The sequence below is a fragment of the Abramis brama genome, assembly GCF_963993115.1.
Source record: "Abramis brama genome assembly, chromosome: 1".
Lineage (NCBI taxonomy): Eukaryota > Metazoa > Chordata > Actinopteri > Cypriniformes > Leuciscidae > Abramis > Abramis brama.
Genome location: NC_139963.1, coordinates 20,508,749 through 20,528,229, shown reverse-complemented (window position 1 = coordinate 20,528,229; position 19,481 = coordinate 20,508,749). Strand labels below are relative to the sequence as shown.

The window sequence follows — 19,481 nt, the reverse complement described above, 5'->3', positions numbered from 1 at the left end:
GACCGCTTTCAACTAAAAACGTAAAACTTTGCATGCGTTTTGGCCGTTCATTTACACGACAACGGCGTTTTGGGTGCCTGAAAACGCAAACTTTTGAAAACAGATTTCAAAGTGCAAGTCTTTGAAAACGGTCTCTGTGTAAACAACAAAAATGCGAAGCTCTGAAGACGATGACGTCATGCACATGCGTATTACATGTTCAGTCTATATTGTTTCATCGCCATCTAATGGCCTGGCAGTAGAATGCAGTATTTTTTGACGTTCTCGCGGATCCGTGTGAATGGGGATCGTTTTGACCATGGTCTGTACGTGGAAAACTTAAAGGAAAAACTTCTCCGTTTTAAGCATATCATTGTCATGTAAACGTACCCTTAGAAAAGGGCACTTATCTGAGACCAAAAAGGAAGGTGCTTGAGCACCACTCGGGGTCTATCTGTGCACATGGCTGATGTCCAGGTCTCCATTTCTTTCATGAATAAATCTCGCTAGTGCATTGTGCCAATGATAACAACATGAAATGGATAATAATACATAATAGCCAGAATATCTCTGGCAATTTCTCCTGTTTAGAGTGCTGGAATTGGCCCAGGTTATCCCATAAGGAATCCGGCTGGTACCATTACTACGCTCAACTCTCAGAGGGAAGCGGTCCAACTGTTCTCAGAATCGTAACTTGTTTCTCATGGCCTGTGTATCTTCATGTCACACTCTATTGACTCCTCGTAGAACCCCTGTGCTGTGTTATTAAACCTCTCTGAGGCTTATTGAATCAAAATGGCATTGAGTATACAAGACCTTACAGTAAGAATGACTTGACTGCTTGGGCGGGCGGCACTGGAAAACATTGGCCCATAAAAATTTCCAATTAAATCACTGGCTGACACATTAGTCGCACTAATATTTCAGGGCTTCTGAGCAGTTTGGGAAAATAAACAAAATAGGTGGATGTGTCGGCATGTTCTGTTGAGGAGAGTATGTTTCTTTTTGGAATATAATCACAGGCGAAATGTGCCAGGGTGAAACTCATCGCACCACGCTGACTTATTGCATCAGCGAATCATTGCGCGGCTTGTTAGTCATTTGATTTATCTCAGAGTTTTGCCTGTTTGTTTTCATAAACGCAACACACCCATTGAGTAATTGGTGATTAATTTGCAGCACTTTAATTTTTCTTTACATGTACAGTGTTAAGAGTGTGAGAGCAGCTGCAAATCTCAGGGAACAGTCAACCTGCCAATGGAGCTGTTGCGCTGTAACTTTGCAGCAAGAGTGGCCTTAGGAAACGTCAGATGCTTTTCCAATTCAAATGAAAACATCCTGTCCAATTAAGACATCTAACATCAAGGAATATAGAAATCTTGCAGGATCCATACCCAAGATTTAACATGTCTAATTGGACTTTTACTGATGTTCTTGTAGCTTAACTAGTATAGCATGACGCTAGCAAAGCCAAGGTTATGGGGTTTCTTTCCCAGGGAGTGCTTGAGCAGGGTTGTGCGCCATTCAGAATTTAACTGAGAATGTTTTGAGGTAGCAAAAGGGATGGGGAATTGTAATTAGAATGTGACTAATAATTCAAAGAAATTCAGAAATTAAATTGTAATTAAAAGGCAAACTTTGAATGTTGGCCTGACAAAGCCTTGTTTGAAAGTTTTGAAAAAAATCTAAAAAGAAGCTTAAAATCATCAAGTTTGTATGCAGATTGATGCGTTGCTTTGAAGTACAATTCAACCAATTCCTCTTCATTTCAATTCATTTAGCAGAATTCATTCTGGTACTGAGAAATTCTGGTACTTTGCATGAAATTGCATTTGTTGCATTGCCAACAGTTGTGGAATACAACTACTTGAATTGGAAATCGAAATTTCTGATTGGCAAGTACAATGTATTTGAGACTGTGACTGTAATTCTCCCAGTTCATGCATTTGTCAGATTGGCTTTTATTTCAAGACATATTTTATCTTGATACTGTCTGTACTTCCAGAGAAATCAACCCATTGCGTTGTTGGTACCATATTCTATCAAGTTGAGCAACAGGAACACCTTATGATCCAGCATAAACATTATCCTAGTTTTTTTTTACAGTTAACGTAAGTTTTGCTTGGATTTCTCACGTTTTTAAAGTCTGTTCTTCTTTGTATTTACTGTATTACCCTGAGTAAATGTTCCTTCAGTCATTCAGTAAACTTCAATAAAATATCTCATGTTGTCTCAGAGTTGAAAGCTGAAGACAAGTGGAACTGGTGGAATGGAAAAAATTATAGATTGGAGCTGAGTGCAAAAGATAAAGACATTTGAAGCAGCACTGGACACCAGACGCTGAAGAATTTGGCAGGACTGGATAGGCTTCCCCATGGAACATAAATCAGTTTGAAAGAGGGGGACCGCAATGTGAGCGCTTCCCATCTTTTTGGCATTCCTTCTGTTTTTCGAGCCTATGTAAATCATCCTCACGACAGGCCCGGGCTGCAGATGTGTGGCCAATCGGTTCCACCACAGCTGGAGTCTGGGGTCCAAATCCCAAATGATCCGTAAATAGGAATCTCCCTCGGATCACGCTGTGATGTGGCACGGGACGGAGGGATTGTGCTTTTCCACTGCAGGTGTCGTCACTCTGTTCTCATTGTCTCTGACCAGCTGAGATTTACAGCCCTTAAACGGCACTACGAAGCCTCATTGACGCTGCGTTACTGGAATGCAGCTCCACGCTGAGGAAAGGCCTCCGTGATGAGCTTTACAAGGTGTGCTGTTGATGTGGATGACTGAAAGGCAATGAATGACTACAGTGTGCTTAACTTAGTGGTATTAAGTTTCAGTGTGAATTCAGAAGGGATGCAGGCCTATCAAGACTTGTATTTATCAATATTGGATATTTATCAACTTGTGGATGCTCATTTCGCTAACTATTTTAATTTCAACTATTCAACCATTTTATCAACTTCATCTCAAAATCAGGTCTAACAGTCATTCATATCTCATGCTGTACATGATAATATTGTGATGCATAAATTCACTTAATTATTAATAACATTGGTTTGACATTGACAAAAACTATTAATTTGAGTTATTTAGAGTGTGTTCTTAGGGAGATGGATGTTGAATTGCAATTTAGTAAAATCCTCAGAATATTCATTCTGCTAATGAGAAAACAGAGCTTGGATGCATTTTAATTCTGTTTGGATAAAAGTGACTGACAAATGCATAAATGATTTTGCAGGTATAATATTAATTACAGTAATCTATATAGATGCATTAAAAAACAAACTTAAAAGAGCAAGTTACAGTTCTGCTACACCTAAAAGGCACACATTTGGGGCATACAATTAATAATGTTTACAACATGCAATTTATTGAAACATGGGCATTTTTATGGATACTTGCATAAAATTGCATTTTGTCAATTAGAGTGTTTTTTACAATCATTTTTATCTGAGCCATTTATTGGTTAACATCCATAGCATTGAATATGCTTTCACTTGTGCTTTAAATTGTACTATGTTTAAATCCATTGCACCAGTTTTCCTCCAAAATCTGCACAGAATATGCAGGAAAAAGTCCTTTAATGTCTCAGTGCACAACAATGTGGGTCAAATCATGGGGTCATATCATGTGGAATCAAATTTTCCTTGATCTGTTAGGATTTTTAAAACAGAGAGTTTAATGGACTTTGAAAACATAATGTAATTTCAGAACTCAAAACATCAGTGGAAAAAGTCTTTTATTGAAGCTGCAAAAAAAGGCTTGTTCCAAAATGGAACTCGTAATGAAAAAAATTACATGATATGATCCGTTTAAGGTCTTAGCCATTTGTATTACAGCATGTAAGTGCTCTGTTTTTACCATTTAAGTCTATTACAATAAGGAGCTATAGAGAAAAAAGGACAATACTAGGAGATGTAGCTACATATCCATAAGCAAAACCCAACTAAAGACTACAGACAAAGAATATGAAGGTGTGTCGAGAGCTATTAATTAAAAGTTTGCCTGAGGAACAGAGAGCAATAGCCTGCTGTCAGTCCGACTCAATTATAGAAGCACCAAGAAAATGAGATGAATCTCTGGAGGCTGGAGGTGTATTTTCAGTAGACGCCACAGCAGGCTGAACCTCAACCAATCTGCCACACGCTCTAGCTGCAGTTACCCCACCGCGGACAAGAAGCCGAGTAGCAGAGCTGTAAATTACAAACTTCAGGAGGCCATTCATCCTAACTGTGCTTTGACTGTTTTGTTGCAGGCCTGTCGTACATAACACTACAAACTCCTCCTGACATATGTTGAATTGTGTGAGTTATATAGCCTCTACACAGTACCGGCACTTCTATATTTGAATCTAAATAAATATTATTTAATAGGGATGCACCGATATGAAAATCATGGCCGATACCGATAACCGATAAATCTTTATATTTGAAAGCCGATAACTGATATATTGGCCGATAAATCTAAACCCAAATTTTTATATAATTTTTAAGAGCCTGATTACAAAAACAAAAGTCTCACCATTAAAATCCATGTCTCAAGCACACAATTATAATGTTTTTGGTAACACTTTACAATAAGGTTCATTAGTTAACATGAACTAAGAATGAACAATACTTCTACAGTATTTATTAATCTTAGTTAATATCAATTTCAACATTTACATTATTAAATCAAAGGTTGTATTTGTTAACATTAGTTAATGCATGGTGAACTAACATGAACAAACAATGAACAGTATTTTTATTAACTAACATTAATGTATTGCTCATTGTTAGTTCATGTTAATGAACCTGAACTAATGCACCTTATTGTAAAGTGTTACCATGTTTTCATTATATTTGTTATGTAGCCTATATGACAGATTTGCGATGTGCATGTTAAACTTTACAGTATTTTCCTTTTTTCAAGTGATTCCAATCATATTTCAAGTAATTCAAAACCATTATGGTGAACAGTGCATATCTGAAGGAAATAATCCATTATTTTTCTGCTTTAATATATTGGCCAAATTTTCTTATTTTCGGGCTGATAACGATAACATTAAAAATGAACATATATATCGGCCGATATATCGTGCATCCCAAATATTTAATCAAAAATAATATGTCTGATCACTTCTAAAAGTAACAGCACCCCTCTTCAACAAGCCATATGTTTTCAGCTAGCACCATTATTTGTTATAATATGAAATGGCAACTATGTAAAGAAAGCCTAGCCGCACTGTGCCACATACAGTACACTTTATAATGAGACACACTTGTATAGCCAGGTGGCTTCCAGCAACAGGGTGGGAAAGGAAGAGGGAGAGAGCTTCCTGCTGTGAGCCAGAAGTGTGTTGTCCCAGGAAACACACTATAGCCAATTGCATCCTGAGCAAGAGAGCACACACAATGATCTGACATGCGCAACTGTTTGTCTGGTAACCCTTGGAAACACCAACATGCAATATGTCATCATCGCTCTCGGACCGGCTTTCCGCATCTGTCAACACGATGTGGCGCATCAGCTCCACGGAATATTTGAAGTGTTTGGAACACCAATGAGTTGTAGATTAGAAAATTTGCACTGTATGTGTAAGTGGCACATCATTACTTCAGCATGCCTATTAACAAGGTGCAGTATTTACACTGGAAGTAGTTGACTTTTAAGCTGTATGTATGTTTGTGGGCTGTAGTTTTGGGTATTTATAGTGTATAAGAGTGGGCTAAGGAAATGGCGAGTGTTTTAGCTGGAGCAGCTGTTGAGTGATCTTGACGTTTGTGTTTTGTTGTGTCGCACACAGGACACAGAATTCACTCCGTTTCCCATTAGAGAGTGTAGAGGGCAAATAGCATATCTCAACAGAGATATCCTGCGGAAATAGAGCTTGCTATCTGGACAAATATACCAGTAATAGGGCTTGAGACTTTGGCACAGGAAGGATTCACCAGTTTCCAAAAAGTATGTTTTTCTGTATTCATTTACTGAACAGAAAAATGATGTTCCACACTGAAAGTGAAATGCTGATGTGAAGTGATGAAAGTTATGATCCAGTGGGATGTAGTGAGTGTATTCATCAGTAAAAATGAAGGTAAAACTTTTTTTTAATAGTCCACTTTAGACATTCTATTAACTACAAGTTTTTTTGCAACTACATATTAACTAACTCTCATTAGAGTATTAATAGACTGTCTGCTTAATATCTGCTAACACTTTATTTTGATGCTCACCAACAAGCATTCAACTGCGTCAACTTATTCTACTGACCTGAACCCTACCTAACCCTAACCTAACAGTCTAATACTCTAATGAGAGTTAGCTGACATGTAGCTGCAAAGTTATTTATAGTCAGTATAGAATGTCTACAGTGGGCCATCAAAATAAAGTGTAACCAAATATAAAAACCTAAATCTTTCCAGATTTGTTATATCTTTCCCCATTTTAAACCATTTTTCTGCAGATGTAACCCAAGGCTGATGGATAAAATTAACAAATAATCTAATGACCACTGAACCAATAGTATCTGCATTTAACATCTGTATGTGATGTATTTCAGAGTGAAATTAGTTTTCTTGAAATAAATAACATACAGAATTTAAATGCATTGCAAATGTTTCATTTTACTTGCACAAGTACGCCGCAAATACACAGCGATGATCCCAAACTTGTTTTACAGACAGAAATCTGATCTTCTTAGAAGGTATAATATGCAGAAAAGTAATTGTGGCTTGAAATTGCCTCAACTTTCTGACAGTATAAAATTATGCCTGAATCATCTCTCAGCAGCCAATGACAGAAGACCTTCATCCATCATTTCCTCCTCATTGGCAGCCATTGCGCAGATGTAGTCATGATTGGAATGCATTCATTTCTGCGTTTACTGCAAATGCAGCCGTTGATGTTGCTTGTAGTGACTGTAACAGCAGTGTTGGGAAGGCTGGTTTGAAGCTACTCATCATTTAAAGTAAGTCAACTACAGTCAAGCTAAATGTTAGCTTTCCTAGCAGATTGATCTGAAAGGACTTTGGGGTAATTGGCTAGAAAAAAAAAAAGTGTGTATTAGTAAAGGAATCTGATCATCTGTGTGTTTCTAACCCTGGCTTGGTCATGTGGCGGCACAAAATGTTTTTTGGCGGCGTGTCCATTGTGTTAAGTCGTGAAGCATTGAATTCTGTTGGTGTGTGCCAGTGTGTGTGTAATCCAAAAAAGTGTGTGTGTCTGAGAGAGAGAGAGAGAGAGAGAGAGAGAGAGAGATAGAGAGAGAGAGAGCAGAAAATGTGTCCATTTACTCTAGCATTCATTATTCCACCTTTTCTCTCTCTAGCTCAGGGTGGTCCTGCCTTTAGCCAGGGCGCTATCACAAATGCAGGCCATAAAGATTCAAACCTGCACAGCAAAACCAATAGAAACATGCATCTCACCATGCACAAGCAGATTTTTGACTTTCTCACACATACACAACTATGCAAGACCATTTAACCTCAAATTACATGTTTACTTCTGAGCTGCTGTTGTGTTTGCCCACTGAAACAATGTGAGCTCGGTCAACATACTGCGTCATCGAGAGCCAATGATTTTGTCTGAGCTATAAATAAATAAAAATATATATTTTTTTATTTATTTGTCTTATCATATCATTTTAGTTTAGAATGAGTAAAGCTGTTTGTTGTTAGGATGACAAAAAGTTGTAAAAGTTACATTTTTAGGCTGCCATACCTCAGCAGTCTAACAGCACTCATCAATGTAAAAATTATCGAGATGGCCAATCAAATCAAAGAAGGCGGGTCTTATTGTTTTACTGTCACTGTCACATCGCAACGTGAGTTTTTTTACGATAGAAATGTTCAGCGGCTGACAGTAATAGACTATCTAGTGATGCAAATTTACCTGTTTTGAATTGAAAATATGTGATCATGATTCATAAATGAATGTGACGACACAAGAAACATTTGTGTTTTTGACACACTAGACATGTGTGCACATTTTAAAATAAAATATTCAAGTTTAAATTGAATACTTCATAAATACAATTATACCTAGAACTTCTTTTTTTACCATTTTTATTTATTCCATTAAATCTTATTTAATCCTTCAATTATTTAATTTCTATATTATTATTATTATTATTATTTAATAATAATTATTATTATTATTCATATTATTAATATTACCCCTTTCATTTATGTGCATCGTCGTGCATGTCATTCATTCAGTATCATAGTAAAGATCAAAGCGACATGGTATTACCATTACCATTTGATATCCATACTGTACTAGGGTACAATGCTGCCACAGAACCATTTTATTCAATTTCAGCATTTCACAGATGATGTTTCATTTTCCCAAAACAAGTGTATTTCAAAAGTGACATCATCGAAGGACCTGAAAACTGCCGGAAAGCTTTGGCAAGAGTTTCAACCCCTGGGATGAAACACCGGCACAGACTTCCAAAAAGAGATTCAAATAATACCCAAAAGGCCGATCGCAAATATACACTGACTGACAGGGGATTCAAAACATAAATATTAGTGGGGAAACAAGCAGAAGGCCAAAGCAAGCAGACCCTTCCACCAGAAAATGGACCACCTCTCCTAACCAGCCTCTAAACCCAGGATATATCGTGTTTTCTCTGAACTCCCATAAAGCCAAACAAAGCCTTTTGGCTCATAAGTCAAGTGTGTTTTGAATTATGAGCTCAACAAATCAAAATCCCTAAAACATGGAGCTCTTTGCCCAGAGGACTGCAGATACACTCGGGTTTGGATTTTGAAATCCTAAAATGCATCCCTTTTGTCTTTGTCTTGTTCTGTTTTGGGGGTTTTTCTTCACCGCAAGAGCACAATCCTGCGATCCTACAGTTTTGGTTTGTCAAACAATGCTTGTGGTTTAGAGGATGTTTTTAAAATGGCTATAAATAAATGAAATGTTACATTAAAGGCTTATTCTGTAGAAGACAAAAATAGCATAAAAACTCTATAGCAAGTAAGAGCATAAATATTATAGAGCCATTGTTTTTTTGTTTTTGTTTTTACTTGTGAGCAAACCCATATCTCTAAGTGTTAAACTACAGTGCATAACTTGTGTTGAGGAGAGATGTGGCATGACTTGGTGGATAAAGTAGGCAAAAAATCCCATAGACTTGCACTGAAGGAGGGACCTACTTTGGAGTAGTAAGCCTGAAAACCTTAGCAACCACATAACAACGAGCTAAGAAGCATTTAGAACACTTTGCAACCACATAGCAACACCTTGGCAACCATCAACAACAGCCTAGCATTACGGCGGCTCATATTTTCTTCTGAAATCAAGTTGTCTTTTCAAGAAGTAGCCATGGCAAATCTTCTGTTTTCTGTTCTGATGCAAATGTCCAACAATCATCTTGAGAATTGAATGGTTTAACCTGAGTGAGTCATCGAGGGTCCCGCAGGGGTATATCAGGAGATGTGTGAGTTTACATGTATTCAGGGTCAGTAGCAGCTCTAAAGGACTGACCAGCAGCCCACCTGCTTCTGATTAGCAGCTCTTTCTCTCTTTCTCCTTTTTTTCCTATCTCTGCATGTTTTCATTTTTCTTTTCATTTAAAAAGGATCACACAGAGGTAGTTTTATGAGATTTGAACAATTTCATTTCCTGTTTTTAACAAATAACTTTTGATTTTCTTGAGGCACATTGGTAACACAAAGTCATAACCAATTTTTCCATCCACAAATTGCTGCGTGGCAAGAAAAAATCAGTGCCAATCAGAGGATATGATTGTAGTTATGAGTAGAAGGATTTTGGACCAATCAGATTTCACCGTAGGTGGGGCTGCTGTACTCATTTACATTTATGCATTTGACAGACCCTTTTATCCAAAGCGACTTACACTGCATTTAAGGTGTACATTTAAACACTTACACGAACACGCATTAGTGTTGTAAAAAGTACCGACTTCGGTAAGTTTAAATTTCCGCTGCATGTTGAGTGGAGTCATAAACACCTCTGATTGGCCATTGTATTAATCCGCTCATCAGATATGTCTGTGATTGGCTACAATGATCTACACACGGGAGCGTTTGAAAGTGTTTTGAAAGCGGGAAAAACGTTGAAAAGCACAAGAAGGCGTCTATCAGCAGACCGTCTATAAATGCGATGTATATTTAAAACATGTTTTTGAAGCGCTGATCATTATAGCCGATCACAGACATATCCAGTAGCACCTCAATGCAGTACACGAGATCCGGGGGGCGGAGTTGGATCCAGATATAAGGGGTGGAGATGGGTAGGTTTAGGGGTGGGTTTAGGGATTAAGGGGTGGAGATGGGTAGGTTTAGGGGTGGGTTTAGGGATCAGGGGGTGGAGATGGGTAGGTTTAGGTATATGTAAGGTGGGAGGAGTTGGATCTGGATCCGACTCCTCCCCGTGGATTTCATGTTCTGCATGAAATCTCGATGAGCGCGTGGGTACAAGATTCAGAGGCGTTTACGATTCCGCTCAACAGCGCTCAATGCGTCACATTTTTAAAATGTCAGTACCGACTTGGTACTGAAGTCTGAGAATACTGTCTGAGTAGGTACTATGTTTGTATACTATATTTTACTATAGGTACTTCACGGCCGTTAAAAAAATCAGTTTTATAGGCTATAGTATGAATATGGGTACGTACTACATCCGCCATGTTGTCTGTTCACTGTCATTCACATCCTCTCCCGTGGCCCCATGAGATAATAAAGTGTTCATTGACTGCACTTCAGAATCTCTCCTGAAGTAGTAGGTCACCCGGGTACTTTTCACCTGTTTTTCGAATGCTATGTATTTGGACATACTACTGGCGTACTGCTTTTCGCATACTACAGGGAAATATTTGATTTCGGACGCAGCATTAGTGCTTTCCCTGGGAATCGAACCCATTGCCTTGGCATTGCTAGCGCCATGCTTTATTGTCTGAGCTTTTTACTTAGTGTGATGCTGCAGCAATGGAAAACCAGTAACTGATAAAAAAAAAGCTGGACTTTTTTTTTTCCAAAAAAAGTTATAAGCTGCTAAAATGAAAATTGTTCCTGAAGCCTCATTTAAACACACATGAGGAACTGAAAGTCATTGTTTTCTGCAGTGGGACCCGAGAGGTCTTATGACATCACCCTTTTGCACAATTCTTTCATCAGACTTATGGTCCGGCAACACCACTGAGAAACCCACAGATGGTCCACAGACCTCGAGCAGCTCTTCATGGTAGCCCAGAAATCTGCTCACGGTTCCTGTTAGTCTGCTCACAAAAACACTACGACTCAGAGGACCAGAGTGGAACAATGCAGAGAGATCCAATGGCAAGACAATTCCAGCCGTCTGCTCTGCGTCAAGGGCTGCGACGCACGTCTGGCTCAATCAGCTTCCACCCGCGGGTCAACTTGCTTATGTGAACATTTAGTCAATGACAACATTGTGTCTAAACTACATTTACATTCAAACTACACGGCACGTTGAAAACCTCCTGCCTGCTGAAGACATATTTATGCACAACAAAAATTTGACTTCTTGAAAGTTTTCAGATATGGAGAAATTTTCAGCTTTTATCAAGAGATTTTATCACTGTAGCCCTTTTAAATCTAAAGTTTAACACGGTAGATGAGCTGCATTGTGGGATATATTAAATGCAATGGCACATTTAGTTTTTTAAACCACACAAAAAATGTCCGTCAAAAACATGTTCATGTACAGTAAGTGATGATCTTTCTGAGGGATCTTAAGTCATGCGCAGATTATTTCAAAATATTTTCTTGATATCACTACTCATATTTTACAAAGATGCAAAGTTCACATACCAAGCTCTGAACGTACTCTGAAAACTCCTGTATAGTATACTGTGATCTCTTCAAATTTGAAATTTGGTAAAATGCATCAAAACGCTTTTTATGCACTTGATTTTTGAGGAGGCGCCAGTGTCAACAAAATTATTTTACCAAAAAACTTTTGGAGTTCAGATGCAAAAGCCTCTAAGTGCCATCTGAAATTTTCTTCTAGAATGATCATTTTTATCAAGCTTGTATATTTAAGCTCAGTAAATTCACTTAAATGGCAATGAAAATTACCTATTAATTGTCATTTAAGTGAAATTAAGAAAATTTCAGATGGCACAGAGGCTTTTGCATCTGAACTCTTCAACTATTTCGTGTAGCACAATTTTCCATCTGAAACAAAGCATCTTGATTAGATGTACACATGCAAATGAATGATTTCTGTCACAGCATATCAGAACTTTTTTTAATAACTGCATTTTTCAAAAATGCATGCAAAGCATGTTTAAAAGTTGCATTTAAAATTAACGCGCACGTTTGAATGATGGATCTGATTGTGAAATCCAAAAACTAATTTTAAACACTTTTTGTGTGACGATGATTTTGCATCATGAGATGAGATGAGAACATGAGATTTACAGATGAGATGTTTAACAAGTATTTCCTATCAAATCGTTTATAGAATTTATTGACAATATCAGTGATATTAATTTTAACCACAGCATTTGACGATAGACTTCCTGTTCTCTCATTAGGAAGAACCATTGCCATCATGTGTGGCCATGAAACTAAATGAAGACATTCTATTCTCTATTCTTAAAATATTGTTGTGATATTTAATGCATTTTCAAACAGCAAGACTTGTTTTAGTGTTTGCTAATGAACCAAGGTGAGATCTTTAAAGTTATCAAGTTATATTATCATCAAAATGCACAATGTAATACATAATTATAAAATAAATACATTTATCTGTTAAACATGACATATTTTAACAATGTTTTTTTTTTTTTTTTTGTCTGATATGTGGTGATGGCTTATGCATGTTTTTGCAAGTTTGGCAAGAATTGTACAGAACACATCAATCCCGGAAGTATCTATCTAGATAACAATCCTATCATCCTGTGAACGCTACACCTGATTTCCCTCAAATACCTGCCTTGCCCACCTCATTCCACCGAGAAGAATGTAAAGAATCCGCACAGAGAGACTTAATCTTAACTATGAATCATTTGATCAAAGCAAGTAAATTCGTACCAGATGTAACAATCTCTTTGAAACTGTTTGAGACAAAACTTTTTGTCTTTTTTTTTTTTTGGAATCTGTCACAGATCTCATTTACAGCTTCATCATCAAGCCTTCCTGTTCAGCTCTAAATTGTCGCGTGCAAACGCACACTGTGAGAAAACAGCTTCTGTCAGTCATCTCTCATATCATGATGGTGCCCTCATTCTCCATTCATGGGAACAAACTTTTATTTATAACCGCAAGCCTACTGACACACATTCATTTGCTGCACAACAATGTTCGCATATGCGTGACGGCCATCTGTCAGGAGTGTTTCATATCTATTCACACATTTTTAATTTACTTTTTGACTTTGCCAAGTGACAACAACCTCATCAAATAAAGCCTTTGCTGACAGCTTGATGCTTTTGTTATGGAGTTGTGCTTAACACGGCATGGATGGAAGAGAGAAAATCTTTTTACGGCAGTAAACGTGACAGACCGTGACAGCAACTTATCATGAAATTTAAAATCACAGATGTTGATAAAACACCTGAAGCCCATTTTAAAATTGAGAAAGTGAGAAGAATCATTTGGTCTGCCCAAGTTCTTTCGCAATAACATCTTAATGCTCATAGATAATTTTCTTCCTTGAATGGGGAAACTAACTTTTCATCTGGAAACAAGCAGTTTACTTTCAACTTACCAAAACAAACAACAAAACCGATGTAATCTTTCCTTCAATCTGATAATGACACCTGCCTTGAAATAACACCACAAGCCTTTTCTCCCCCTCCAGAATGTTTCCTTCCACAGAATGGATGTTGAAAGGCACTTCCAAACTCAGTTACACCCACACAACCCATTGAACTGAATAGAACTATGGACACTGTAAAAAAAAAAGTTGGATCATTTATGTGATTCAGATAACATCATTTTTTGAGTTTCTGTTGATTAAATCTCCTTCATTGTATTAACTATTTTTTTTAATTTCAATGAACTTAAGATTTTAAGGCAACCCTGCAGGTTACTTACTTTTTTAAGTTAAACCAACAAAAACGTTTTACAGTGTATATGGTAGACTCACTGTACAGTATGTGAAAGATTTCAAGCTAAATTTGATGCAAAACAGCTGCAACAGGTTTGAAAATCAGATGATTTTCATTTAACTAAATGCAAGGAAATCCAATCAAATGTTACAAATCTAATCAAATTATTACTGTTGTAAGAGCAGAGATTATATAAAATGCCTTATGTGGAGACATAGTCAGGTGAAATGTTGTTTCTAGTTCAATTTAGTTACTTTTTCCTGACATAAAATGTGAAGAAAAGGCACTGTAAAAATTATTGTTGGTTTAACTTTAAAAGTAAGTAACCTGGTTGCCTTAAAATTTTGAGTTAATTCAACAGAGATTGGTTTAATCAACAGAAATTCTAAATATTGTTATCTGAGCCACATGAATTATCTAAGTTGATTTGACAAAAGAATAAATGTGATAAGTCGTGGAAATTTTCTTTTTTTTCTCACAACAAAAGTTAAAATCTAAACTGATGTAGATATTTTAAATTAGATTGAACGCAGTTTATTTAGTGCATTGATAACAAACTGTTTCAATAAAGCAGTGTGCAGTGTTTCAGGTCGGATATGAAAGTTCATACAACTCATAAGATTTTAAATCATAAGTTTGTAAGATTCTGTTTGCTGATAGAAAATGAAATATGAATTGACTGCATGAAATTAATAAAGATGAATCTGATATGTTCCATTTGCATTATTCCTTTTTGAACTAAAGTTGATTAATTCATCAAGAAAAAAGAATGAATGAAACCAAAAGCTGACAATTCATTAAAACAAACGCTGTATGATTTGCCTAACATAATAAAACGTCTTATATTACCTTCATTTTACATTTGGCAGACGCTTTTATCCAAAGTGACTTACATTGCATTTCAAGGTACACATTTTAAATTCTTATCAGTTCTTGCTTTCCCTGGGAATGGAACCCATGACCTTGCAACATTGGCATTACATTATGATTATTTTGGTTACACTTTAGTTAAGGGTCCAATTCTATTAACAAGTTGCTTATTAGCATACATAATAGGATATTGGCTGTTTATTAGTACCTATAAACCACATATTATTTGATTATTATTATTCTACATCCCTAATCCTACCCAATACTGAAACTTAACAACTACCTTACTAACTATTAATAAGCAGTAATTAGGAGTTCATTAAGGCAAAAGTCATAGTTAATAGCTATTTAATAATGAGACCCTAAACTAAAGTGTGACCGATTTAATTTTTTTTTTTTACTTTTCGTCCGATCTTTTAAACATTTTGGAAATGTCTACCAATGAAATGGTGTTTATTTAGCTTTTTTCTAATTTAATACACAATCTTTTCCATCACAAACTACACCATCATTACAATTTAATTGACAATTGCTTTCAAAATCCAAGAAACCCGTTCATTTCCAGGTTTGAATGAATTATATGTGTGGTCTCTCAGACTTTTGGACCGGGGAAACACTTAACAAAGTAAATTAAAAATTAGCACATTCAAATAAGATATTTAATTAATACATTCTCATATTTGAATATGCCATCATTAAAACATTTATTAACGAAACCTATTACGAAGTGTTTCCTTTCAAAGAACCATCAGCACTTGACTCACCGACACATTCGTTCGCCTCTCTGGCCGTCGCGCGCTGCCACGGCCGGTCGTAGTGGAACGGCTTACACCTGTCACACTCCGGTCCCGCCGTGTTGTGCTTGCACTCACACACTAGGTTCCCTTCCCGGTCCTTTACGCACTTTGACGCGTGCCCGTTACACTTGCAGCGACCGCCGACCTGCAGGTCAGACACCGCGTAAAAATACGAGTCCCTGGCGAGCTCCGAGTCATCCTCATTCTCATCCCCGAACGTGTGCAGCCGGTTGAAGGTCACTTTGATATCGGTGGCCGTGACCCAGTCCTGCAGGACGGGAGAGTTGTCGAAGTCATGCGCGGAGGGTCTGCCATCCAGCGTGCTGAATGCGATGAGCCCACCTGTTAACGGCTGCATGTCCGTGTGAGAGTCCGTGCAGATCGCTTCCTGCTCGTTCTGCTTAGTGATCGCAGCTTTGCTCGGCTTGTTGTACATTTTCTTGCACTGGGTTGAGTAGAACTGAAAGGGCACCCAAGTTTTCCCATAATCCATGGACTTGAGGATGGCCATGGATTCAGGGCGAGGAGAGCAGAACTGGAGGCTCACATATGTCACCTCGAACTTCTTCCCCAGGGACAGCGTCAGAGTCACATTTTGGGGGTACTGCACGTAGTTCTCCGATTGCCAACAGGTGAGGTTGTGAGGGTTGTTGAGGTCTGTGAGATACGCAGGTGGATGGGTCTTCTTGGGGTCCGTGGCGTCGCAGATGTTGCAGTCCCTCGATCTTTCCTCGCCCTTCTCGGTCACCACGCAGTACCGCGACGCCGGGGTGCCGCAGGTGCTGGAGACGCGCACGTCCTTCCCGAACGCGGAGTTCACAAAGTCGGGGATGCAGCGTCTGGGGTTGCCGTTTTCGTCGTAACACGGGTCCGGAGGAGAGGATTGAGCCGCGAACATACTCATTCCGTATCCACCACGACCACCAGCCACCATCGCGGTGATAGACACCATGGAGACGCAAGTTACCAAAATCCTTAGCATTGCAACCCCTGGTCCTCAGTGTCCCTGAAACTGCACTGAACAGAAAAGAATCGTTTTTGCATGTAAAAAAGGACTCGTTTTGCAATGCAATATGCAATCTAGCATGGAGTTTCCTACATGCTATGTTGAAAGTGTGTGAAAGATTTGTGCGTAATTATAGGCGACTTTTCTTAAAGACAAATCCACAAAGTGCACTATACCTCAGAGAGACTGCTTTATTCGGGTGGAGAAGTATGTCAAACCCGTCTAAAAAATAAATTATAGGGTTCTCTCCCTTTCTTTTCTCTCTCCCGGATATGTTGTAATCTCTTTCCCACTTTCAACCAAAATGAAACAGAAAACCTGCTATTACTTTCCAAGTCTCCTTTCTTCCTCTGCCTAACTCACTCACACCTCTGCCTCTCTGTGACTGAGTGTCGCAGCTCAGCCCTTCTCTCTTTCTGCTGCTCTGCCTGTATTCAATAGGAAGGGGGTTCAGTCATTCACCATTCTCTCTGTGCGCCTGCATGAGTAAAGCGCTTTATTGCCCTGTGTGCAAGCACAATGGAATTCTGATGTACGTTTATCTAGTTGCATTTTGAGTTATTCGTAATTATAGGGTAACGTTCGACTACTTTCAGACTTGAACACTTCAAATTTAAACCGTTTTATTTACGTGCGATGACAGCAGTTTTGTGGAGAGCATTTTAAGGAATGCAATTTGAAAACACGCACACCAAATTATTGAACAAAAATATGTATATTTTTAAAGTTGTTGTGAAAAAGGGCAAAGTAGAATTTCCCCTGACTAACACTTTTTTTTTTTTTTTTTTTTTTTTGTAAATTTGTAGATGGGGATTCAAAAGTCGGTGTTGGGGATAAGCGCGAAATAGAGAAATTCTGGCACATATCAACATCTGAAATTATGAAAAAAGAATTAAAGTGACACAATTAAACGTCTTGATCTGTGTTCTTTTCATTACAACTAAATGAAAAAATTATTAGTTATTTTTTATTTAATTTAAATATCGTATAGAACAACATTTCCCATAAATAAATAAAACTACGTACTAAAACAGCAGACAATATACACTGCAATACATCTAAAGCACAAACAAATAAAAGAATGGATGGATGGATGGATGGATGGACATACAGACTGACAGATCTTCTTGACAAACTTTAACATTGCATGCAAAATAGAACTTTCCAGCTACACAGTTGCAAAGTTTTAGCCTACATTGCATCTTGAGTTATAAACCCTAACCCTTTTTCACAGAATGCTCCTTTTCATCTTTGAAAACGGAAATAAATAGCATATGCACATCATACATGTAGTCTACATTAAATTCCAGACGCAGTTCTGATTACGCAACTCTTGGCCACCCACCGTGCCCAGTTGTTGATTCACGGTTCCTCACAATAAAGAAACAACGACACCGTGTGGTAGAGTGGAGAATAGTCCAATCAACAGCGAATCACTAGACCAGAGGTCTCTCTTCACTTACCTTTATACGAGAATTAAGTAGGCTACTTACTTAGCTAATTATACTTTCTACTTACTTTACTTGCTTTTACTAATTTTCTAATAGCTAGCTTGTAAAATGAATCTACTCTGGATAGCATTTAATATTCGACAGCTCACAACTTGTTACCTGTTTTATAGGATTGTATCACTCAGGAAATGTCCATTTTAGTAATTTTTTTAAAATTATAATAAATATATGTGCCACTGTTGCTCTATAGTTTTAGGTTTCAAGCTATAAGAACTTTGCCACCTTCAATGCAGTTCAAATTTTTATGTTAGGCCTCTGCATGCAAACAGACACATACTGTAGCTCCCAATGTTGACATCCACCTAAAATGATCTATATTTTTAGCAGGCTACAGAGTTTACAGAGTGTATGATACTTCTAAAGAAGCTGAAGAGTAAAGTTTTAAACAGGGAACAATCATTAGCATTCATATTCTTGATATTCGTCATTATGTATTGTGTTCAAGTACAGATCCACTGAAGCACAAAACCACAGGCAACTTAAAGTCACCATGAAATCAAAGTTGACACTTCTTATTATTTTTATATTTATGTGTCCTCGTAATGTTTAATCCTCGCTCTTGTAACAACATCTCTTCTCTGATGATGTTTACTGACGCGAGGGCGGGACAACCTGTCACTCATACATCACAGCAACAGCAAACCACAACCATCCAATCAATTCCTCATGGACAAAATCAAGCCCCGCCCTACATTTGTTCTTGTCCGAGACGCCGTTTCACTCAGATATAGGCCTACGTCACAATAGGGAAGTAAAGGCCATCACAACTTCTGTTTTTATGCCGACTTTAAAAAAGCAACAAATTCATTAGCAGAGCATCTTCTAAAATCACTCAATTGGATCACGTGTTCTTTTTGTTTCCTGGCAGCAGATGAATGTATTTTTTATTTTTATTTTTTATTCTGCATGTCATTTTTCCTTGCCACTGTCCTTGGTGCTGAAGTCACGGACAAACTGGAATAATGCCATCATCACAGGTCTCATAGAAATAGCAGGTTTTCCATCATTACCAAAGATTTGTCTTATTATTCAAATAGGCTATAATAAGAATAAGGTTCACTGATACTGCGGCCATCTAAAACATCATTATACAGAGACTATTTTAGCACTGATGTGTCGTGGGTTGCTTCCCACTTGCGTGGTATAAGATGACTTTATTGGGTATTGGGTTTCATTCGATTCACGTAGGCACGTTGGATTTGTATGACAACTGGCCTATGATGACTCACACATAGGTCAGTTAAAAACCACTGAAATAAGGAAATGCATGTGCATGCAAGGTAGAGTCA

At 37.8% G+C, this 19,481-nt stretch overlaps 1 protein-coding gene across 3 annotated transcripts in view; it reads right to left on the bottom strand.

The window, feature by feature from the left end:
• The window catches only part of ntn1b (netrin 1b), a 55,476-nt gene extending 38,369 nt beyond the window's left edge, over window positions 1-17,107 (bottom strand). The window contains exons 1-2 of one of the 3 annotated variants that reach the window (XM_084116443.1): window positions 16,858-17,107; window positions 15,643-16,692 (exon numbers count right to left, since the gene is read on the bottom strand). In XM_084116443.1, the coding sequence (XP_083972569.1) occupies window positions 15,643-16,657 (1,015 nt within the window). In that variant the 5' untranslated portion in view covers window positions 16,658-16,692; window positions 16,858-17,107. Of the gene's footprint in view, window positions 1-15,642 lie in introns of all 3 variants that reach the window. The other 2 variants (XM_084116442.1, XM_084116444.1) reach the window with 2 other exon arrangements.
• Window positions 17,108-19,481: the final 2,374 nt, after the last annotated feature.